This window comes from Arabidopsis thaliana, chromosome 4 (genome assembly GCF_000001735.4).
Source record: "Arabidopsis thaliana chromosome 4, partial sequence".
In the NCBI taxonomy this organism is placed as follows: Eukaryota; Viridiplantae; Streptophyta; class Magnoliopsida; order Brassicales; family Brassicaceae; genus Arabidopsis; species Arabidopsis thaliana.
Window position 1 is genome coordinate 16,832,335 of NC_003075.7, and position 21,379 is coordinate 16,853,713.

Genomic DNA, 21,379 nt, shown 5'->3' on the forward strand with positions numbered 1-21,379 from the left:
ATAAGATTAAGAAGATAATTGCAATAATGGAACAAAATTAGCTGAGAATGCAATCCGTTTGCATGGATCCGACCCGGAATGCAATCCGTTTTTAATTATGTAAATGACAATTATACCCCTGGCACTCGACATGTTTGACAGTTTGAGCAAAGAGAATTTTTTTCTTGTTGAGGATCATCGATTATCAGTTTCTGGATTTCGCTACTACAGATTTGTCCCGTCTTGAGTTACGAAATCATGGTAACAATGCTCGATCTTCGATTCTGTGTTTACGAATGCTGCCCTGGATTTGAATTTCGCATCTCCGATTCGTTCTTATGCTTCTTCTTCATTAGTTTGATACTTGGATCTGCTCTTGATCGGTGGTTTCAGATATTTCTCTTCAAATTATTCTTTGCAGATAGAAAATTTGGTGACTTTAGTTTGATAATGCTAGCTTCTGGGTTTGATTTTTCGTAGTTTCGATCCTCCTAGTTCAGTTCAATGGCTTCAAATTTGAAACCTTTGTTTGTTGGACTCTTTCTTAAGCTGGTGAGTTGATGATCCTAATAAGAAACCAATGGTGTGTTTTTGATTTGTGTGTTTTCAGATACATTTTGTGCTTCTAGTTAGCCGGCAAGGAAAGGTAAGGCTCACCAAATGGTATTCTCCTTATGCACAGAAGGAAAGATCTAAGGTATGTATTGAGCTTCATTCACACCTTGTTATGCTTTAGCATACATCTCTCATCTTACATGCTATGTATATAGGTTATACGTGAACTCAGTGGAGTGATTCTGAATCGAGGTCCAAAGCTCTGCAATTTTGTTGAATGGAGAGGATACAAAGTTGTTTACAAAAGATATGCAAGTCTCTACTTCTGCATGTGCATTGATCAGGAGGATAACGAGTTAGAGGTCCTTGAGATCATTCATCACTATGTTGAGATTCTCGATCGCTATTTTGGAAGTGTGAGTACCAAAAAAACCAGCACCTGCTGAGATTCCACCTTTACTATCTCTTACCTTAACGGAACCTCTAAATTATGATAAGGAATTGTTTTATCTGATGACCTTCAGGTGTGTGAACTCGATTTGATTTTTAACTTCCACAAGGTAATAGCATGCTGCAAACACTCAAGGACTCTGCCATTCGTCACTTGATTCTCTATCCTCTGCATCTTTATATCTTGCTGACAGTTTCTGGATTTCTTGTTGCTTTCTTAGGCATATTACATATTGGATGAGCTCTTGATTGCTGGGGAGCTTCAAGAGTCAAGCAAGAAAACAGTAGCCAGGATTATATCCGCTCAGGTACTGAGTTGTATGTTTAAGTCATCGACATGAAAATATTAGTGTAGTAGTTTTTTCTTGAGAAATGACAGTCTCTGTCTGTTATGTTGTCAAAGGATCAACTGGTGGAGGTTGCAAAAGAGGAGGCCAGTTCGATAAGTAATATAATCGCTCAGGCTACTAATCGATAAGTAGTCTTATTCATCATCTATGCATTCTTATGCAGTTAAAGTATGTTCCCTGTCTCTGGCTACAGTAATTGTTTTGAGAAATCTTTATCCATTTGATTTTTCTTGCGGAGGGATTTTCGTCTTAAAGCGTAACTTGGAGAGAAGAAATATGTTATGATTTGGTTCATAAACAAGTAAAGATTATATCGTTTGTAATCTTTGATTTCATGTTTTCCAATCCCATTCTTTCATTGTGAATCCACATGACTACTATTTCAGACCAATCTTATTTGCACATATTCTCTAGTCCAAGAGTTATGGAAGAACAGTAGATAAATAGCCTTGCTCGACTAATGAGGCAATGCAGTCATCGAACATCTCTTCAAGGGACTTGAACTTGAGCCCGAGACTCTGTATCTTCGAGGTGTCAAAGTCGTAATGCAACCTATTTAGTTTCTCAAACCTGAAATTTTCAAACAGAGTATCATCATGATCTATGATTTTAAAATTTTACAAGGTTTGAGAGATGGTTTAGTTTAAAGGGTCAGTGTCAAACCTCTTGGGGATAGGGAGTGATGGGTAACGAGCAGATAGGAATGAAACGAGTTCCTCTAGACTGATAACGTTAGAGCTACAAATGTATCTGCCTTGAGCTGCTTCGTGTTCGAAAACGACTATGTGGGTTCGTGCAACGTCATCGATATGAACATACCCCATTTGTCCATGCCATTGGAACTTCTCTGTTTCTCCTGTTGTGTTATATGACAAGTTATAACCAACTGTAACAGATGAATATTGGACCCAAAAACGAGTCATGTGATCTTGCTTAGAGATTAATGAGAAAGTGAGTACCTTTCAGTAATCCGAGGACATCGGAAGCTGTAGAACATAAATCAGGAGGCAGACTGGGTCCAACGAGGAAGGATGGTAGAACAGTGACGAGGTCAATACCATTTTCTTCAGAGAATTTCCATGCAGCTTGTTCCGCTAATGTCTTTGATAAGGCATACCAGACCTTTTTTGTTGCATCAAATTGTGAAAGTCATTTACACAAACAGTTAGCTAATATGAGTTTTGTGTTTAGCAAAATAGCTACTCTTTCACATTCGGGTAAGCTAGAAGACATTTTGATCTCTGTCCTTTCGTAAAACATAAAAGGCTATTTTCAAATTATTATACCTGGAAGCGCTTGCAGAGTTCCACAGACGTCCAAATTGATTCGTCAAGAGGGATTTTGGGATCAAAATCATCTCTGATCCTGACTGTTGAAGAGGATGAGGTGAGAACCACGCGCTTCAGGGAAGGATTCTTCCTGCATGATCGCAGTACATTCAGGGTTCCTTCTATAGCTGGTCTCAGAATCTCCTCCTATCAAATTATAAGGAAGAAAAAGTCAGAGAATAGATAATCTAGTAACAGATACACAAAGCATAGTGTGACCAGAAAAAAAAGTTTGTCGTGGCATGCCTCTGGATTAGAGGTAGGTTTAAGCACCGGAGAAGCAGTATGGAACACTCCTTGGCATCCCATTATGGCGTTATCAAAACTTCCTTCTTCCATTAAATCAGCCTTCACCAACCGTAGTCTCTCCTTTGCCCCTTCCAACTTCCATAGGTGCGCAAGTTTCTTCTCATTTCCTGTCAAAACATGAAAACTAACTGAGTACTGACAGGCACCAAATCGGACCAAGACAAAGGAAACAAGAAGGATAGAAAGACCTGGATCTCTGACTGTTCCGATAACTTCATATCCTTCAAGTAGAAGCCTCTTTACAAGCCAAGAAGCCAAGAAGCCTGAAGCACCAGTAACACAGACTTTTCCCTTTGCTTGATCCATTTTCCGGTATAAATGGAATCACACCCGAATGATTATATAGCATGTGTATCCATGCATGTTCAGAGGGTACTAGCTATATCATGATGGAGGTAAGTATAGGTTAGGTAGGTCATTCAACCCATGCGGGGTTGCTTCTTCTTTACCTAAAAGGTTTTAGGAGGGTTGTTTAACCAACACAATGGCCTGACTACTGTTTTCTCTAGGAATTTTCTTAGAGAAAAATATCCATACAATTAGATGTCAACATGCCCTTGCGGCTCACCGAGAGAGACACACACACCAGAAATAAGGGCATTCCAATATATTTCAATGTTCTTCAATATACAAAATAGTGGACAAGGAAACCCTTACAATTGTTGACACTGTTAGTCTTTAAGTAGTCAAAACTTTCTCAATATGATATAAGTCAGAAAGCACTTTACAAAATAGACAATACTAAGTAAGGTACAGTAACAATCTGTAAGAAAAAAGTGTAAATGGTAACGAATCACCTGAGCACATATCTTTGGTTTCAGGAAAATTTCTGAAGATTTTCTCAGAACCACGCTCCATGTTTCGATTCCCTTTGGATTGCTCAGCACCTTAAGTGAGAAATGGGGGCTTCACCATTTAAACCAACAGATGGAGTAGACAAAAAACATCCACGCTGCACCAGCCAACTCATTCTCCCCAAATCTCTTAATACAAAGAACAAAAATTGGCCCGGAGCCTCACAGAAGAAACAAATTGAAATCACCCTGGTCAGCTCAGAAGAGTTACAAAGCAAGACCATTTACAGATACAGCGAATTTAGGAGGTACATTCTGGTTGCTAGAGCCCTGCCAGGTCAAGCAAGAGAAAAGGTTAAGAAAAACCAGTATCATCTCCAATGCAGCATCTACACCGAAAAGTTTCAAATGAATTGAGGAACCTTATTTGCTGGGTCAATATTTTCGGTATCAACTCTAATACAGATGAAAGCTCTAAAATTAAAAATCTAGCAAACTGGACTTTGCGACTCACTCCTTTCCTCTGATGAGCAAACAAAAAGTTGCAAGTAATTTTTTTTAACTAATTTAACTTCTACTACATCCAATGTGGGAAACCTGGCAGCCCAAGTTATAGTTACACAGACTCTCTACACACTCTTGTCATATGGAAGACTAGGTTAGTCAGTTAGGTTCATTAAAAACAATCCATATGAAAAGGTGATCTTGGGACAAACAGTTAAACCGAGGGGAAATAGATGCAGGTTTACCTGCGTGTTAGAGTGATACATTCTCTATCCAGGACCCCAACAGGGTGTATTCTGGGAGCATCAATGCTGCCTGAAACGACTGCAACATGAGAAAGTTCATGCTTGTTCATGATTGTTTGGGCAGCGAGAAGATCCATATCAGGTGTAACAGTCCATGGCACTTTACATTTTCCTCCACTCCTCGAACAGATGTCATTAACAAAAATATCCTAAGCCAAAGAAATGCTTCAATTAATGATCAAAGAAATAGTTATTTCAGACTATTCAATTTCGTACCTTGGGTCTATTATTTCCTTCTTTTCTTGCTTTGCTGAATTCCTGAATGTCTGAAAGTGTAAGTATACCGAGAAAGATATTGTCAGGATCAACAATCAAGGCGCAGGATTGTTTCTCTATCAGCATACGAGTTAATGCCTCTTCCAAAGAAGTGCTCATCATAACTGTCGCAAATCTTGTTCGCATGGCTTCTGAAACAAAAATACTCTTCGGCAGCTCCTCAGATTGGTTGAGAGAATCATCAAGGCAAAGAGAACTTTCAACTTCACAAAGGTTATTCGTTGATGATTCATCATCAGATGACGTCAGAGACTGTACAGCTTCTTGGCTCTTTCTTTTCCTAGTTTCTTTTGTTTCTCTAGTTTCTTGTCTCTTTGATTGTCCAGATGTAATCCATGAAGACATGCCTACAGCTCCCAGTAGAGGTAACACTATACGATAATCCTGTGTAAGTTCAAATAGCAGTAGTACTGCTGTAAGAGGAACTTGACAAACCCCCGCAAGTGTAGCAGCCATTCCAACCTGTTAAACAATGAGACAAACAGGATCATTGGCAATGAAGCTACAAAAAAACTAGCATCCATTCTCAGTTAACCCGAAAAAATATTCTGTTCAAAGTATTGATAGGTAACCAATCAAGAAAGTCTGAAATTAAGACAATTTTGAAACATTGACCACATAAGAACAGTACCAGACCATAAGCTTGTGGAGATGCCACTTCCAAGATAGAGAGATTGAAATCAGGGTTCTGAGCCAAAGCAAGTCCAATAAACTTTCCATAGGCCATTCCTGCTGCCCCGCCAATAAAGAGAGAAGGAGCATAGTATCCACCGACAAGTCCAGAAGCCCGACACCATGCGGTTGCAGCTATCTTGACCGCTACCAGCTGAAGCAAAAGATCAGCTGAAAGACCCTTCACAAATGGACGTTTCTCCAACAAAATATCCACATTCTGAAAACCCCAGTATAATACTTCAGGGTATACCAAAGCTATGATACCAACACTTAATCCACCCATTACAGGAAATACAGCCTTTGGTATCCCAGCATCCTTGTTAAGACTGTCAACAGCAGATGTCATGGATGATGTACATCGAGATAATGCCAACGAGACCAAGCCACACAGAGCGCCCAATAAAAGATAGAGTGGAAGTTCTGAAAATCAGTGACCAGCTCTCATAAGTTTGGTTTCTGGTTCCCTTGCGTAAAAAGCATAAGAATGGCAATGCATATTACCTCCAGGAGAGCGGAAGTCATAGTCAGGAACCTTAAACGCAGGTTCAGAGCCGAGACCGATTTCGGAAACCACAGAAGCAGTAACAGCACTAAGAATAACCATAGAAGTTGTGTTTGGAAGTGAAGTTGATGAATCAGTTGATGAAGAAGGCCACAAAACGGATTCAACTGCAAAGAAGCATCCAGCCACAGCTGCATTGAACCCTGTAACAACATATAACAAAGTCCTCTTAACGAATCAATCAAGAGTTCCATACGCAAGAGAGAACAACATTAGCAAATATCAGATGAACAAACCAGAGGAAATGCCAGCAGCTGAGCCAGCGGCAAGAAGTGAGAAGCCAGTCTGAGGACTTTTATTGAACAGAGAATTCACACCTTTAGCGATTGACGCTCCAATTTCAACACTTGGACCTTCCGGCCCCAGCGAATTTCCAGTCCCAAGCGTCACACATGCGGCAACAGTCTTAAGGAAAGGACGCAACACTGCCTTTACGCGATCGAGACTAGAATGAGAATCTCCAGTAGATTTTCCAGCAGATTCTCGAAGCTGATTGAGGATGCTCACCACCAAACCGCCGATAGTCGGAACAAGGATAACACGCAACCAATTGGAACCGATCGGTGCCTCTCTAAGCCACGAAGCTCCACGATCAGGAATCCCATCCCAGGAAAAGTCTCGAAGCAAGTGAACACAGTTGTTGAATAGAACCACACTAACTCCAGTGAGAACACCAACCAAACAAGCCGACGCTATCGCAAGCTCCTGAGACGGCTGCTGATCAAATCCAACCTCATCCTGATCAGTCTCCTGCTTCGCCGCCGGTAAACGCGGGAAAATTCTACCGCCAATAGCGACGGAACCGAAAAACGGTGAAAGGACGACATTGAACTGAAAAGGAACGTCGGTTTTGTGAATTGGAGCGAATCTCCGGGAAGAGACGGGAGATCGGAGGGCAGCACAGAGTGGAAGCGTGGCTGCCATGAACGGCTGCTTCCGTGAAGTGACGCGTGTTTATCCATTAACGGATAATTTGATCTTAAATCACAAATCTTACGTGGCTGATCTTATTATTCAAACGCATGGGCTTGGGCCTTGAGGTAAACAGGTTTATATGGGCCAATAACAATAAATTTGATTAAAAATAAAAGGCCTCTTAGCTTTAGGTTCAAACTTCAATGGAGAAGCAGTGGCTGTTGTCCCTCGCAGTTGATCTTCTTCTCAATCCAAAATCCAGCTGATAAATAAATAATTTTTCTCTTGTCGTCATATTAAAAAAAAGAAAGATTATCTGTATTTCAAGTTTCATGAGCGTTTGCCACCACAACATTGTCTTTTCGGGTTAATTTCTTCTTCTTCTTCCTTTTCTTACTAAATTCTCTTAGGTAGTTGTCGATTCGATTTCTTTGTCTTCCTCTTCGCTTATTTTCGTTGAATCTCTTGTTTACACCTTTTCCTGAAAACAAAATTGTGTTTTTTGTAGGGTTTTAGTCATACTTAATGGCTTCCAATTCGGAGAAAAATCCTCTTCTTTCAGGTGATTATTTTCTTCTCAGTATACAATCTGATCTGCGATAATGAATCGTTTCTAGTCAGATTTGGTTATTGGTTCATTGTAATTTGTTTACTGTAGATGAGAAACCCAAATCGACGGAGGAGAATAAGAGTTCTAAGCCGGAATCAGCTTCTGGGAGTTCAACTTCATCAGCTATGCCTGGCTTGAATTTCAATGCTTTTGATTTCTCTAATATGGCTAGTATTCTCAACGTAAGTTACCTTTGCTGTTAGCACAATTGAAAAGTTATCTTCTTTGAGTTTTTTTTTAATTGATAATGGTTTTTTTTGTAGGATCCTAGCATCAGAGAAATGGCTGAGCAAATAGCTAAAGATCCTGCGTTTAACCAATTGGCTGAGCAGCTTCAGAGATCTATTCCTAACGCTGGCCAGGAAGGTGGTTTCCCTAACTTTGATCCTCAACAGTATGTCAATACAATGCAACAGGTTATGCATAACCCTGAGTTTAAGACAATGGCCGAGAAACTTGGTACCGCCTTAGTTCAGGTTAGGAATTGATGACTTTTTCCATCTAATCGAGGTGTGGCTTTGAATGAAGCTCTGTGTCTTATCTGATTTTATTTATTTTTTTTGCCTACAGGATCCACAAATGTCTCCTTTTTTGGATGCTTTCTCGAATCCTGAAACAGCAGAACACTTTACTGAGCGTATGGCGCGGATGAAAGAAGATCCAGAGTTGAAACCTATACTAGATGAGATTGATGCTGGTGGTCCTTCTGCCATGATGAAGTGAGTGATACAAACTTCTTTCAATGTTTTTTAGAGAAACTGTAGAGTTTGTTTCTGTTTATGAAGGAAGAATTATTTATTCTGTTTTAGGTACTGGAATGATCCAGAAGTGCTGAAAAAGCTGGGTGAAGCAATGGGTATGCCTGTTGCTGGCTTACCAGACCAGACTGTTTCAGCTGAACCTGAGGTAGCAGAAGAAGGTGAAGAAGAAGAGTCTATTGTTCACCAAACTGCCAGTCTTGGTGATGTTGAGGTTAGACTGCTTCCTACGTTAATATGCTTGACCATGTGAGATTTATCTTGCGTGTTGCTTGAGGAATTAGATGTTCCAAGTTTTGTTTTGTTGAACTCGTTATTGGATTTTTATTCGTTGATTCATTAGGGTTTGAAAGCTGCCTTGGCATCTGGTGGTAACAAAGATGAAGAAGATTCTGAAGGAAGGACAGCATTGCATTTTGCTTGTGGATACGGCGAGGTATGCAATTCTCTTATCAATTCACGGCAATTAAATATTCGGATTTAGATGGTTCTCTTTTTTTCAGTAGCTGTGAAGTTAAGAATCTTTATAATCATTCAATTGGTAGAAAAGTAACCAGTCTACTTACGTCTACGAGTTTCATGACACAATTACTTATAGCAAGTTCAAATATTTGGTGAAAGAGCAATGAGATGGAACTGGCGATTACTTGCATACTAAAGATTTTGCTTATGAATATGGATTGAACTGAGTTTAACCCTGTTGAGCCCTATCAACAGTTGAAATGTGCTCAAGTTCTTATCGATGCTGGAGCAAGTGTTAATGCGGTTGACAAAAACAAGAACACACCTCTGCATTATGCTGCTGGTTACGGGAGGAAAGAGTGTGTAAGCCTTCTCCTGGAGAATGGTGCTGCAGTGTAAGTCTCACAACACAGTACTTATAATGAAACAACTCCATTAAACACTGTTTCAGGACTTTAATTATATGTGCTTTGGTTGATGTGTGTGGTTGCAGCACTCTGCAAAACCTAGACGAGAAGACGCCAATTGATGTAGCGAAGCTCAACAGCCAGCTGGAGGTGGTGAAGCTGCTTGAGAAGGATGCTTTCCTTTGAGCTCTGCTGGTTAAAGGAAAGCTCTAAGCTCATATTGTCTTTGAGGCATTTGTCTTGTGTGTGTCCTGAACCAGTTTCACAGGCTTTTTGTGTACACTTTTTATTAGTTCCTCTCTTCTTCTAAATTTGTCTCTTATGTTGTTTTAAAAGTCAATAAAGAAAGAAATAGCAATCAATGATTTAATTTATGATTATATTCTTTATTTCGTCGACCTCTACAGAATGATTCAATTTGGAAGAATCATTCTGGTTTGGAGGATATGTAAGAAAAACTACTTGATCTCCAAGTTATTCCATTCTTCTGTTACTGTATTGCCCAAATTCCCAAGCTTGACAATATTTACGCAAAGCTCAAAACCCAAAATATTTGAGAATCAAAACAAAATCAAGGGTCTTGTCTTTTTTTTTTTTTTTGGTGTGAATCAAAGGTCTTGTCTTTGCAAGTAAATTCGTTCCTAATGAACTGTGTGAGTCGTTTAAAGTGTTTGATAAGCAAAGCACGAAGCTTTGCACGGCTTGGTGGTGAATCCACTCTCTCTCAACCGCCGTCTCTCGCCTCCGCCGCGTTTTCTTCATCCGCCGTCATGAATGGTCTCGAAACTCACAACACAAGGCTCTGTATCGTAGGAAGTGGCCCAGCGGCACACACGGCGGCGATTTACGCAGCTAGGGCTGAACTTAAACCTCTTCTCTTCGAAGGATGGATGGCTAACGACATCGCTCCCGGTGGTCAACTAACAACCACCACCGACGTCGAGAATTTCCCCGGATTTCCAGAAGGTATTCTCGGAGTAGAGCTCACTGACAAATTCCGTAAACAATCGGAGCGATTCGGTACTACGATATTTACAGAGACGGTGACGAAAGTCGATTTCTCTTCGAAACCGTTTAAGCTATTCACAGATTCAAAAGCCATTCTCGCTGACGCTGTGATTCTCGCTACTGGAGCTGTGGCTAAGCGGCTTAGCTTCGTTGGATCTGGTGAAGCTTCTGGAGGTTTCTGGAACCGTGGAATCTCCGCTTGTGCTGTTTGCGACGGAGCTGCTCCGATATTCCGTAACAAACCTCTTGCGGTGATCGGTGGAGGCGATTCAGCAATGGAAGAAGCAAACTTTCTTACAAAATATGGATCTAAAGTGTATATAATCCATAGGAGAGATGCTTTTAGAGCGTCTAAGATTATGCAGCAGCGAGCTTTGTCTAATCCTAAGATTGATGTGATTTGGAACTCGTCTGTTGTGGAAGCTTATGGAGATGGAGAAAGAGATGTGCTTGGAGGATTGAAAGTGAAGAATGTGGTTACCGGAGATGTTTCTGATTTAAAAGTTTCTGGATTGTTCTTTGCTATTGGTCATGAGCCAGCTACCAAGTTTTTGGATGGTGGTGTTGAGTTAGATTCGGATGGTTATGTTGTCACGAAGCCTGGTACTACACAGACTAGCGTTCCCGGAGTTTTCGCTGCGGGTGATGTTCAGGATAAGAAGTATAGGCAAGCCATCACTGCTGCAGGAACTGGTTAGTTCTCTACTTTCTCTGAAAGAAACTGCTTTAGTTAGCTATTTTAGTTATGTTGCCTAGAACTACTTGACTTTGTGTGCAATATATGATTTTGGAACGATCTTTTCAAAGGAAGTACTTTTTTTAGTAGCTCTGTGACCCTATGGCTTGTCAAGTTCTTGAGGTTTAGTTGCTTCTATATCATGTGATTCAATTCACAATTGATGCAAGCCTAGTTTTTGTTTTGGAGTTGTTCTTCTTTGAGTTTGTTGTTCCATGCTTAGTAGAGAGATCATTGATTGTTTTAGGTAACAGTCTTTAGAGTAAAGAGTCTTGTTTTCACAATGTTCAATGCTTATTCTATTCATAGAGCAATAATCGTCATTGCAAACTCTGTTTGATTGATTGTGTAGGGTGCATGGCAGCTTTGGATGCAGAGCATTACTTACAAGAGATTGGATCTCAGCAAGGTAAGAGTGATTGAGGAAATTGTTGGAAGGCTCAGGTCATTGAGTTATTGTTGATTGATCCCTGATTCAGTTAGACATTGATGGACCAGAATGAGACTTGATCTTTATCATAGAACAAGTTAAGATACATTGATTTGTTTATTCCTTAATATTGCAGTTGGAATTGAGTACGGGTATTGTTCAAAGTTGTAGCTCTAATGGTAAAACTAGCTACGACAAAAGTCCTCTTAAAATATGAGTTTTAGATGATGCCTTAACATTTCATATATTCAGTGAACATGATTTATCCAATAATGTATTATGTATTCTTATAAATTAGTATAATATAAAAATGGGTTTCCAGAAATCTTTAAGACATTTCTGATCTTGAAGCCGAGTCATTTCCAGAGCTTCTAGAGGCTTTTGAAATGATCACAGATTTTTCAGAGGAAACGGCTTTGGTGAAGCTTTAACACTTTGATGTCAAGAAAGAGAGAAATGACGGCTTGGAAGGGTCTTCAACCGATGACGTCGTTCACTCCTACATGGTTGAAATATTCAAAAGAGTTCATAAAATCCTTCCCAAAAGTAGTCCCGATTATTCTTCTAACCATTCTTAAAATTCGAAACGATGAATGTGATTCTTAAATGTGGATTTTTCTCAAAATTATGTAGTCAACAAGATTGAACTATGCCTTAAATAAAAAAAGCTGTTTGATTAAAAGGTTGAATTAAATCTCTACTTTATAATAAATAAATAAAAGTTCCTGCATTTTATCTTTGTTGTTTTTTCTTTTTGTTTGACTTGATTTAGAAATATTAAACTTTTCTAATCAACGATATAGGTTTAAAGAGTTTTTAAAGTTAGTTATAAAGTGTATTTTCCCGAAATGTATTGTGAAATAGGACTTCTAAAAAAATTGAGGTTCATACATTTTTAAAGTAAAGTTTGTGCTTATAGTAGAAATTTGGAATAATGATCAAATTCCTCGATAATAGTATGTAGCATTCTTGTAATGCTTGAAATTGCAATGTGTTGCGACCACTGAAAAGTGCAATGGATATATTTCTGTTTTATCTTATTTTATTGGAATTTCCTATAAGATTTTAATCAGTTATATCAAAACAAATTATAATTATAGCCAGTATAGATCCGACGTTGGTGTGTCAAGCCACTTAAAAGATGATGGAAATGGATCAGATTTACTGAATAACTGACACACGAAATTCCTAAATAATTGTTTTCTGTAGAAGAATATGTACAACTAGAAGATAATATATGATTAATTATTCAGATTTTATCTTAACTTTTTGTTGTAAACGTAAGTTTTTATTTGGAATGGTCATACTACAAATAATCTTCAAGCATTTTATAAAGAGTAAATTTAAATATCTTCGACACAAAAATAAAATATATATTACAAAGGAAAAAGGTAAAAGAAAAATATATTAAAAATTAAATTTAGTACTACATTAATGTAAGTATTAAAAAAAAAAAAAAAATTGGTTCAAAATACTAAACAATTTTAGATGAGAAATTCATCCAAGAAAATTCTCAAGTAAAAGTTTTTGTTTTTACTTAAAAGTTTAAAAATCTCTTCATACCAAAAAAAAAAAAAAAAAAAGTTTAAAAATCTTCCAGATATGCAAATGCATATGCAAGTGGGGGCCATGAATGTGACAGCTGGATACAGGTTAAAGGACAACACATCATCGACCACATCCCCGACACGTGTCCCATCTCACACATGGCGTTTTCCTCTCTCTTTCACCATTTTTTTAATTTCGCGTCTCCGTTTTTACATCTTTTTTTTTGGCTAAATTGTTTTCTTTTTCTTATTATTCATTTCTATATATTATATTGAAAATAATTTGATTATTAGTAGTACTGTAGTATTATTATTTCATACAAAGTATATATATATATATGGCAAAAAATAGTTGTTTAATGCTTGTTTTTTTCTTCACAAAAATTCACCTTCTACTTCTCCTTCTTAGGACATAATGGGCCTATTGATTTATCTTTGTTAATCCCTATAACATTCCAACTTCCAAGTGTAATGCTTATTTTCCATATAAGAATAACAAAGCTTAAAAATAAAAAAAAATTAACGGTCACAACACAAACACTATTTTAACTTATAAAATGGAAATAGGCAATTAGGCATTGATCTCCGCAGAATCTATTGCACTAGCTTGCACTATGTTTATTCACTTTAATCTCACCCTTTTTGTCTTCTCGAAAATCAGTTGATAATATCCATAAATACGGTCAAAATACGTAGAAAATACGATAAGGAGAGTGTAATAGTATAGGGAGAAAATGGGAATAACGTGATATACATATCCACAGATAAGCAATAGGTCACCATCCCACGGTTCACGTTATTTCCGTCGGTTTTTAAAATCAAAAAATTTCCTCTACTGATAATGTTAATTAAGAAATTAAAATTATGTCTTCAACTTTTAATAAAACAATTAATGAAAAACTATCATTATTGTAGTTTCATTAGTGACAAATGACAATATTAAAAAAAATTAAGAAAAGTAAGCAATTATTAGTTGAAGAACTGAAGAAGCAGAAGAAGAAGAAGCAGAAGAAGAAGAAGAGAAAATTTTGACAGAGATAATACACAGATAGAGAGAAGAGACAGAGACAGAGAGTGATGGAAACAGCTGTATTTATTATGAGACGAAACAAGAACCTCTGGGTTTCTACTTAAACTCTTCTCTCTTTCCTCTCTCACTTTAAAAATCCACACTTTAGAGCACACAATACAAAAAATAAGGGTTTCTTTATCTTTTCGTTTCTTCCAAATTTTGTAATGGATTTGATGCAAATGGATAAGCGTTTGGATTCAACGGAGCAAGTGGTTGAAGAAATCATGAGAATTCACAGATCTCTACCCGCAAGACCAGGAATTGACGAAGTTGAAGCTGCCAAGGGTTTGATTGACAACGTTGAGAAAGAAGATCAAGCTTGTTTAGAAGCCATTGCTAGACAGAGGAAAAGCTCTGAAGTTCCTGGTGAGCTTTTCATGGTGTTGCAAGAAATGAAGAAGGGTTATGTTCAGTTTCGTAGCAAAGAACAGATAAGAGAAGCTTTGAAGCTTCTCGATCTGGAATCTGTTCACTCTTTGTTCGATGATTTCATTCAAAGAGCTTCTAATTGCATTGCTTCTCCTTCCTCTAACGGCTCTGTTTCGTCTCGTCCTCCGCTGCCTCCGGCGACTACGACGGCTGCTCGTTCTGATTCTCAGTCAAGTTTGAATTTTTCTGAGAGAGCTCCCGTTCGCCCCAAGGATATGGTTTCGCGAGACGATAGCTTCGTCACAAAGTCTAAGCCTTCTTCTCTCTACAGTGATGGTTTTGCAGCTCCTCCTCGAAGACCACAGATTCTCGATTCAACACTTACCACCGGTAAGTTAACCCTTCTCTTCTCTTAGTCCCGTTGATTCAAAGCTCTAGTTTACTCAATTGGTACTCGAACTTATGATTCTCTAGATATAGAAAGTTTAGGACTTGGAATTGTTTAAAGTTTAAACCTTGCAATAGATTAAGTTAGTAACTGTAGTGTGAATCGTTTGTTATGTGTAGGCAATGATGGAGAGAAGCTGAGTTTGATAAAACTTGCTAGTTTGATTGAGGTATCAGCTAAGAAAGCTACACAAGAGATAAATCTACAGAACAAGTTAACGGAACAACTCGAGTGGCTTCCAGATTCTCTTGGCAAGTTATCGAGTTTAACTTCGCTTGATTTGTCTGAGAATCACATTGTGGTGTTGCCAAACACTATAGGAGGACTTTCTTCCTTGACAAAACTCGATTTGCATTCCAACAGAATCGGTCAGCTTCCTGAGTCTATAGGAGAATTGTTGAACTTGGTTTACCTCAATCTTGGTAGCAACCAGTTATCATCTCTGCCTTCAGCGTTTAGTAGATTGGTTCGACTCGAGGAGCTTGATTTGAGCTGTAACAACCTCCCGATTCTCCCTGAATCCATAGGTTCGCTTGTGAGTCTAAAGAAGCTCGACGTTGAGACAAATGATATCGAAGAGATCCCATATTCTATTGGTGGATGTTCTTCTCTGATAGAACTCCGTGCAGATTATAACAAACTAAAGGCTCTTCCAGAAGCTATTGGGAAGATTACTACATTAGAGATCTTGTCTGTGCGTTACAATAACATCAGGCAGTTACCTACGACGATGTCTTCTTTAGCTAGCCTCAAAGAGCTGGATGTGAGTTTCAACGAGCTCGAGTCAGTGCCAGAGAGTTTGTGTTTTGCCACTACACTTGTGAAACTGAATATTGGAAACAATTTCGCTGACATGGTATCGCTCCCGAGATCAATAGGCAACCTTGAGATGCTTGAAGAGCTTGATATAAGCAATAATCAGATCCGTGTTCTACCTGACTCCTTCAAAATGCTTACAAAGTTGCGTGTGTTTCGTGCTCAGGAGAATCCACTACACATTCCTCCTCGTGATATAGCTGAAAAGGGCCCTCAGGTTCTGTTCTCTCTCTCTGTGTCTCTCTATGTCATCATGTGTCTAGATTCTAAATGGTACTCACTCACGGATGAGTTCATCATACTTACAGGCCGTTGTTCAATACATGAATGATCTTGTGGAGACGAGAAACGCGAAATCTCTAATGGTTAAGCCAAAGAAGAGCTGGGTCCAGATGTGCTTCTTCTCGAAATCCAACAAGAGAAAACAGAGCAGCATGGAGATTGTCTAACACAGCTGATAATGTCTCTGACCCTAAATCAGGTAACACTTTCCTTTAATTCCCAAACTCAAAAATCAAGATTCACTCTCAGTATTATACAAATACAACAAATAACACATGTTTTGTTTTTCCCTCCTTCTTTCAGGTAATTCTGTTAAAGCTGTTGACAGCACAAGTGACAAACATATCCAGCTATCTTCTTCACACGACAATGCATTGATTTGCATTGCAACTCCAAGTACTGTAGATGTTTCACTATTCATTCTTTGTTTGTTTCTTTCTTCACTATTCACATGTATCAATGTGCACAACATTGTTTCATTCATGTCTCTCCACATATCATAGAGCCCATCCCAAAACAGAATCGAACCATGTCCCTTGTAGATTGAGGTTTTCATTAAGCTCTTACCATGTTTGTCTATCGTCTCTGGTTTTGTTTCTTTGGTTTGAAACTTAAGACACTCACATCTGTGTATATGGATAGAGATGTGATGTAAATGTGATGGCTTTGAAGTTTAGAGGAGAGATGTGACATGAGTTGGCTTTGAACGTGGTTTTGTCTAGAGAGTAACTTGGTTAATTAATACTCCCTTGTAATAATGCAACTTCTTTTTTGTTTTGTTTTGTCTATGTGTATAATCGTCACGAGACATGGTCTTTCTTTCATGTGTGTTATCATATTATGATACATGTGACTTCACATGTGAACCAATGAATGAAGCAAAACTTTGTTCAACATCAAAACCCCATATCTCTCTTCATTCTGTGGAAAAAAACATCCAGTCCATACAGAGTCTTTATTGGGCTGGATCTGGGGTTGCATTATTTAGGCCTAATTTACTCTTAATTTTCTTCATATGGCTCCTTCAGGTATAACTATTTAGCAATGGCCCAGCCCATATAGGCCACTTGTACAAACAAAACAATTTTACTCTCACTTTAGTTTTTTTTTTTAAAGAAAAAAAAAAGAAACCTCTTATGTTGAAAACTTAACGCATCTTATGATCAACATCATCTGATTTGGTTTAATTTTGGGTTAACTTCATTGAACAAACTTGATGTAGCTTTTTCGAATGTAGTAGATGATGTAATATAGTGAAAAGGTCATATTTTGGGTATAGGATTTGCCAACTTTCCATAATGAGGCTGGCAAAAAGTGGTAGTAAATTAAAAGTCACATATATAATGTGAACATTAGAAATAAGTAGGAAAAAAAGGTTAGGGAAGATTAAGAGACGAAGGAGTGAATCTTTGAAAATGTCACTTTATTGACTATGAGGGAAAAAGATAGTTAGGAGGAAAGTACCTCTAATGAAAATTATTATTGATATAAATTATTTTTTATTTTTTAAAAAAGAGAGCTAGTTGTTAAACCTCGGACCATTCTCTCTATCTAACTTTCTCTTATTCTTCTTAATTTATAAGTTGATTAGATTTATATATTCCTGAAAATGATGATCATCTAGGAAGTAAATATTCTTGGAAGCAAAATGTCACTTTACACTATACACATTATACGCCAAAAACCTAAATGATAATATGTTCAAAGAAAAAGTGCGAGGGAATACTTGAGTTTGAAGCTAATAAAATCAACGGAAAACTTGTCTTAACAACTTTTCCAATGTTCTCATTTGTTTTTGCTCATAATCACCTCTTTAATTTTAGATAAGCTTTTTTGCATATGTTATATAAAGTTTTTAAAACAGGATTACAAGAATCCGAGGGTGCAATTGAAAACTTGTAATAAACTCAACAGTAACAAAGTCTAATGCATCAAACTGAAAAAATCAATAAATGGACTCTCGTCTATGGTAGTATTTGAGGATGTTTATCGGAAAGTTGGAAAACGTTCGGTCTTAACAAGAAAATACAAAAGAAAAGTTGGATAACATTGAGCTATGATTAGAAGACAGAAAATGTAAAAAGCCAAGTTAAAAAGATGAAAAGTTTTGGCCGAAATTTTTGTATCACTTTATTGCCTCTTGGGTGCAATTTAATAAACATATCGAGAAAAAGAGAGGGAAAGAGATAAGGCATAAGATTCCATTAAGCGAAACTGAAAGGTGGATGATACTTGGGCTTGTCATGCGTTTCTAATGTCTATAAGTTTGGTGGTACGTTTATCGTTTCCCTTCAATATTCCTCTTTCTCCACTTTATTCACTTTAATTATTATTCCCCATATTCACAATTTACATGAAATGATAGCAGTCTAGTAGCATTCGATAGTCTTAATGAGAATTTAATTTAAAACTGTGAGACAACAAAAAAAAGAATGAATTTATCTTAAGTTGTCGATATCTAAGTTCGGAATTAGTTAGAGTAGGACACATGCAGTCACACAGACTCACAGATAACCATTTTAAAGGAAAAAATCCAGAAGATTATAGCTATGTGAATCTATAAGTACATATAACTATAAACCAAAATAATTGAATTACTATAATGGTGAAAAGGGACCTAACAATATTATTCATCGTCAAATTTATGCTTGTTTTGACATGGAATAGTTTTTAGATATTTTGAGATATTTTGTTAAATCCATAAATGTTTGTGAATTACGTATAAATTTAAACCAAAATATATTGAATTGCTATAATGGTGAAAAGGGACCTAACAAAATTGATTATCGTCAAATTTACCTCTGTTTAACAAGGAGTACTCTTTTTAGATATTTTGAGATATTTTGTTAAGTCGATAAATGTTTGTTTATAAGTTAATCCTCATCAATTTGCATTATAAATAACCAAAAACTTATTTAAATCCGCCGCTAATGACTAGGTGATACCATAAATGTAAATATACGAAAAATAATTTGAATTGCTATAATGATGAAAGAGACCTAACATAGTTCATTTTCATCAAAATTAATAATTTATTTATTTCACATGGAGTATTCCTTGGATATTTTGTTAGATATATTTTATTTTCAAATAATATAAAATACATCTGTGACTTAAATTATACGTGGTCAATATTTCTATTCGTTATATCTAATTTTAAAACAAATATATTTTGTTATATTTTGTTTTCATATATTTTGTTTACTGTATAGACTATAGAGTTTTTTAAATTACATGTATAGATCTTTTAGCACAAAATAAATCATGCATTATATGCATTCGGATATTGTTGGATAGAAATGAGACCGAGTCATCCTTATTTGCGGGTAATGGAGATGAGGCCATTACATGCTTCCTTTGACTTATGACTGAAAATAAGGTAAACTTTTAAATACGCACATACATTTATCATGATTTTATTCATTTTGTTTAATTTGCATATAACCATCTTCTTCTTATAACTAATTTGTTTTATAAAAAAATATTACAATCACTACACACTAACATTTCGCCAAAACATAATACTAATGGACTTATAGTGTGCCAATTTTCCTAATTCTAGTAATCAACAAAAGAATTGCTAGATATTTGCAAAACATTACAAGAAAATCAAGGAAATAAATAATTTTCAGTTCCAAATTAAAAAATAGTATAGTTTTTTGTTTTGTTTTTTTTTGGGTGTGTTTTGCTCTGAAACGAGTTCACATGACCGACTCTTTTCTTAGTGCTCAGGTTGTCCAATCAGTAAGTATATTGTGGATTTTTTTGGAAATAAAAAATGAACATCTCGAATGTCGAAATTTCATCTGATTAATTCAGAACAGAGGATTACAGAGGAGAAATATAAAAGTACTTAACTAAAGATCACTAATTCCTAATTAATTAATACTTTACTTTTAATCATGCCGATATTTTTAGCAAATTATAAAAATTTAATAAAGTGAAAACATTTCAAGGAAGAAAAGCAGGAATAATGGCGGAAGTGAACTGTGAAGGATGTTGGTGATGAGGAGGTTGATCTTTGACCTGAGTCTCCGCCGTCGAAGCATGGTGCCCACACCTATCACACTTCACCGGCACCAGTATCCGACGACAAGACGGACACGACGACCGTGAAGTCAACCACTTGTCTATACACGCCACGTGGAAGGCGTGACTACACAGCGGTAAGATTCTGATTTCTTCGCCCTCCGAAAATTCCGTTATGCATATTGCACACTCGGTGGATGAATCTCCGTCTCCGACTGAAGAGCACGGTAGATCGTCAGCGGCGGCGGCGGTAGAGGCAGAGGCGGTGTAAGTTGATTTAGGGAGAGCTTGAAGTGCTTTTTTCTTGAGGCCTTTGTTAGGCGGTGGAGCTTCTCCGACGGCGGCGGGATTAACTCCGGTGAGACGGCGGAGCCAAGCGCAGCGAGCTACGGCGGCTAAACCGGCTACGCATACGAGAGCGCAGAGAAGTGCTGAGAGAATCACAACCATGTCGGTTTCGGCGGCGAGGATTTCTTCCGGTGGTGGAGGCGACGCCGTACCAAGGAATCTAGAGGAGCGAGTCATTTTGTTTTGGTTTTGAGTTCTGTTTTTAGGGGAAGAGGAAATGTGAAAGACAGAAGGAAGAGAGACTTTGTTGTTGTTTAGAGGAGAAGAAGAATCTGATCCAAGTTATAATAGAGACACACACATACACATCTATACTTATATAAGACATGTCCAAATTGCAGATTAAAATTAATTAAATATTAATAAGTAGTGTTCATTTAATTCCATGTCATATCGGCAAAAAAAGGTTTTGGATGAATAGAAGAAAAACTTAGTTTTACAACTTTTCCGAAGATAAATAATGAGATTGCAGTATCCATAAAGACAAACATATTTGAATCTTTATTTAAAAGTAAAAAAAAATTGATCACTTTTTATTTTTTTTTGGGTAATTCAAGTTTGATGTTCTACAAACAACATCTTTATTTTTAGGTAACCCAAAGTTTACTCGAGTGGTCCAAATTTAAATGTTCAACCCAAGATTTTAAATTTTTAATGCATGCTTTGAACTTTGGAAGTTTATAAAGTTCTGATTTACAAATTGATAAATCATATAAGTATGTGTAGTTAAACTAATAGAATCATCAACTGAATTTTTTTAATTATGCCGTTACAAAAATTTACAGAATTAGGTACTTTTGTATGCAAAACTATATATATCATCATTCCATTTTGTTATTTTTGACAAAACTAATACTTTAATATAAAAAATAAACATTTCCTCGTGTGATTCAAAGACTATAGATTGAAATACTTTATCATATACAAAAATTATTATGATTTCTGATTTAAGACAGAATTTATGTCTCAACGAATAAGTTATCTTGTTTAAGAAAAATCTAAAGTACTAATACAATCTGTTACGACTAAATTATTTCTTAGCCGCATGGGAGATC

At 37.0% G+C, this 21,379-nt stretch overlaps 9 protein-coding genes across 16 annotated transcripts; 5 read left to right on the plus strand and 4 right to left on the minus strand.

Moving 5' to 3' along the window:
• Positions 1 to 4: 4 nt before the first annotated feature.
• AT4G35410 (Clathrin adaptor complex small chain family protein) lies at positions 5 to 1,668 on the plus strand (the record flags this gene model as incomplete). 2 transcript variants are annotated; one of them, NM_119707.4, is made up of 6 exons in its annotated part: positions 5 to 240; positions 590 to 676; positions 750 to 950; positions 1,059 to 1,094; positions 1,206 to 1,292; positions 1,388 to 1,668. In NM_119707.4, the coding sequence occupies exons 1-6, from the start codon at positions 238 to 240 to the stop codon at positions 1,460 to 1,462; spliced, it is 489 nt and encodes a 162-aa protein (NP_195267.1). In that variant the 5' UTR covers positions 5 to 237. The 2 variants fall into 2 exon arrangements, with proteins under 2 accessions (NP_195267.1, NP_001320142.1); NM_001342350.1 differs by lacking the exons at positions 1,059 to 1,094; positions 1,206 to 1,292; positions 1,388 to 1,668 and having other exon boundaries at positions 119 to 240; positions 750 to 980.
• DRL1 (dihydroflavonol 4-reductase-like1) lies at positions 1,599 to 3,285 on the minus strand. Its single transcript, NM_119708.3, has 6 exons — positions 3,160 to 3,285; positions 2,909 to 3,078; positions 2,621 to 2,809; positions 2,294 to 2,456; positions 1,998 to 2,190; positions 1,599 to 1,904 (listed from the first exon to the last, which is right to left on the minus strand). Exons 1-6 carry the CDS (start codon positions 3,275 to 3,277, stop codon positions 1,757 to 1,759), a joined length of 981 nt encoding a protein of 326 aa, NP_195268.2. The 5' UTR covers positions 3,278 to 3,285; the 3' UTR covers positions 1,599 to 1,756.
• Positions 3,286 to 3,651: 366 nt separating this feature from the next.
• Positions 3,652 to 7,041, minus strand: CLC-E (chloride channel E). Of its 2 annotated transcripts, NM_001203995.1 has the most exons (7): positions 6,324 to 7,041; positions 6,027 to 6,230; positions 5,482 to 5,945; positions 4,791 to 5,312; positions 4,515 to 4,723; positions 4,263 to 4,362; positions 3,652 to 4,095 (listed from the first exon to the last, which is right to left on the minus strand). In NM_001203995.1, the coding sequence occupies exons 1-7, from the start codon at positions 7,009 to 7,011 to the stop codon at positions 4,033 to 4,035; spliced, it is 2,250 nt and encodes a 749-aa protein (NP_001190924.1). In that variant the 5' UTR covers positions 7,012 to 7,041; the 3' UTR covers positions 3,652 to 4,032. The 2 variants fall into 2 exon arrangements, with proteins under 2 accessions (NP_001190924.1, NP_567985.1); NM_119709.1 differs by lacking the exon at positions 4,263 to 4,362.
• AT4G35430 (uncharacterized protein) lies at positions 3,655 to 4,087 on the minus strand. Its single transcript, NM_202959.1, has one exon. The coding sequence runs from the start codon at positions 4,047 to 4,049 to the stop codon at positions 3,852 to 3,854; it is 198 nt and encodes a 65-aa protein (NP_974688.1). The 5' UTR covers positions 4,050 to 4,087; the 3' UTR covers positions 3,655 to 3,851.
• A 150-nt stretch (positions 7,042 to 7,191) lies between the features above and the next one.
• On the plus strand, positions 7,192 to 9,839 carry AKR2 (ankyrin repeat-containing protein 2). 5 transcript variants are annotated; one of them, NM_119710.5, is made up of 9 exons: positions 7,192 to 7,368; positions 7,511 to 7,564; positions 7,661 to 7,794; positions 7,876 to 8,088; positions 8,183 to 8,331; positions 8,422 to 8,584; positions 8,714 to 8,806; positions 9,088 to 9,227; positions 9,326 to 9,824. In NM_119710.5, the coding sequence occupies exons 2-9, from the start codon at positions 7,528 to 7,530 to the stop codon at positions 9,423 to 9,425; spliced, it is 1,029 nt and encodes a 342-aa protein (NP_195270.1). In that variant the 5' UTR covers positions 7,192 to 7,368; positions 7,511 to 7,527; the 3' UTR covers positions 9,426 to 9,824. The 5 variants fall into 5 exon arrangements, with proteins under 5 accessions (NP_195270.1, NP_001190925.1, NP_849498.1 ...); NM_001203996.1 differs by having other exon boundaries at positions 7,198 to 7,412; positions 8,398 to 8,584; positions 9,326 to 9,615; NM_179167.2 differs by having other exon boundaries at positions 7,217 to 7,412; positions 9,326 to 9,839.
• Positions 9,840 to 12,025, plus strand: NTRB (NADPH-dependent thioredoxin reductase B). The gene is made up of 2 exons (NM_119711.4): positions 9,840 to 10,940; positions 11,336 to 12,025. The coding sequence occupies exons 1-2, from the start codon at positions 9,884 to 9,886 to the stop codon at positions 11,404 to 11,406; spliced, it is 1,128 nt and encodes a 375-aa protein (NP_195271.2). The 5' UTR covers positions 9,840 to 9,883; the 3' UTR covers positions 11,407 to 12,025.
• A 1,778-nt stretch (positions 12,026 to 13,803) lies between these two features.
• On the plus strand, positions 13,804 to 16,849 carry PIRL4 (plant intracellular ras group-related LRR 4). Of its 2 annotated transcripts, NM_119712.6 has the most exons (4): positions 13,804 to 14,791; positions 14,969 to 15,882; positions 15,974 to 16,146; positions 16,251 to 16,849. In NM_119712.6, the coding sequence occupies exons 1-3, from the start codon at positions 14,197 to 14,199 to the stop codon at positions 16,112 to 16,114; spliced, it is 1,650 nt and encodes a 549-aa protein (NP_195272.1). In that variant the 5' UTR covers positions 13,804 to 14,196; the 3' UTR covers positions 16,115 to 16,146; positions 16,251 to 16,849. The 2 variants fall into 2 exon arrangements, with proteins under 2 accessions (NP_195272.1, NP_001329708.1); NM_001342351.1 differs by having other exon boundaries at positions 13,953 to 14,791; positions 14,969 to 16,146.
• A 2,788-nt stretch (positions 16,850 to 19,637) lies between these two features.
• RHA3B (RING-H2 finger A3B) lies at positions 19,638 to 20,701 on the minus strand. The gene has a single exon (NM_119713.4). The coding sequence runs from the start codon at positions 20,499 to 20,501 to the stop codon at positions 19,899 to 19,901; it is 603 nt and encodes a 200-aa protein (NP_195273.1). The 5' UTR covers positions 20,502 to 20,701; the 3' UTR covers positions 19,638 to 19,898.
• Positions 20,152 to 20,647, plus strand: AT4G35485 (uncharacterized protein; the record flags this gene model as incomplete). Its single annotated transcript, NM_001342352.1, has 2 exons — positions 20,152 to 20,243; positions 20,531 to 20,647. 2 exons carry the CDS (start codon positions 20,152 to 20,154, stop codon positions 20,580 to 20,582), a joined length of 144 nt encoding a protein of 47 aa, NP_001328865.1. The 3' UTR covers positions 20,583 to 20,647.
• Positions 20,702 to 21,379: the final 678 nt, after the last annotated feature.

Coding starts and splice junctions, on each gene's coding strand:
- DRL1 (NM_119708.3), bottom strand. CDS start 3,277: ATGGATCAAGCAAAGGGAAAAGTCTGTGTTACTGGTGCTTCAGGCTTC. Junction 3,079..3,159: donor CGGAACAGTCAGAGATCCAG/GTCTTTCTATCC, acceptor ATGTTTTGACAG/GAAATGAGAAGAAACTTGCG. Junction 2,457..2,620: donor AACTCTGCAAGCGCTTCCAG/GTATAATAATTT, acceptor GCAACAAAAAAG/GTCTGGTATGCCTTATCAAA.
- AT4G35430 (NM_202959.1), bottom strand. CDS start 4,049: ATGGTCTTGCTTTGTAACTCTTCTGAGCTGACCAGGGTGATTTCAATT.
- CLC-E (NM_001203995.1), bottom strand. CDS start 7,011: ATGGCAGCCACGCTTCCACTCTGTGCTGCCCTCCGATCTCCCGTCTCT. Junction 5,946..6,026: donor TGACTTCCGCTCTCCTGGAG/GTAATATGCATT, acceptor ACTGATTTTCAG/AACTTCCACTCTATCTTTTA. Junction 5,313..5,481: donor CTCCACAAGCTTATGGTCTG/GTACTGTTCTTA, acceptor ATTGTTTAACAG/GTTGGAATGGCTGCTACACT.
- AKR2 (NM_001203996.1), top strand. CDS start 7,528: ATGGCTTCCAATTCGGAGAAAAATCCTCTTCTTTCAG. Junction 7,795..7,875: donor ATATGGCTAGTATTCTCAAC/GTAAGTTACCTT, acceptor TTTTTTTTGTAG/GATCCTAGCATCAGAGAAAT. Junction 9,228..9,325: donor CTGGAGAATGGTGCTGCAGT/GTAAGTCTCACA, acceptor GTGTGGTTGCAG/CACTCTGCAAAACCTAGACG.
- NTRB (NM_119711.4), top strand. CDS start 9,884: ATGAACTGTGTGAGTCGTTTAAAGTGTTTGATAAGCAAAGCACGAAGC. Junction 10,941..11,335: donor CATCACTGCTGCAGGAACTG/GTTAGTTCTCTA, acceptor TTGATTGTGTAG/GGTGCATGGCAGCTTTGGAT.
- PIRL4 (NM_119712.6), top strand. CDS start 14,197: ATGGATTTGATGCAAATGGATAAGCGTTTGGATTCAACGGAGCAAGTG. Junction 14,792..14,968: donor CGATTCAACACTTACCACCG/GTAAGTTAACCC, acceptor TGTTATGTGTAG/GCAATGATGGAGAGAAGCTG. Junction 15,883..15,973: donor TAGCTGAAAAGGGCCCTCAG/GTTCTGTTCTCT, acceptor TCATACTTACAG/GCCGTTGTTCAATACATGAA.
- RHA3B (NM_119713.4), bottom strand. CDS start 20,501: ATGACTCGCTCCTCTAGATTCCTTGGTACGGCGTCGCCTCCACCACCG.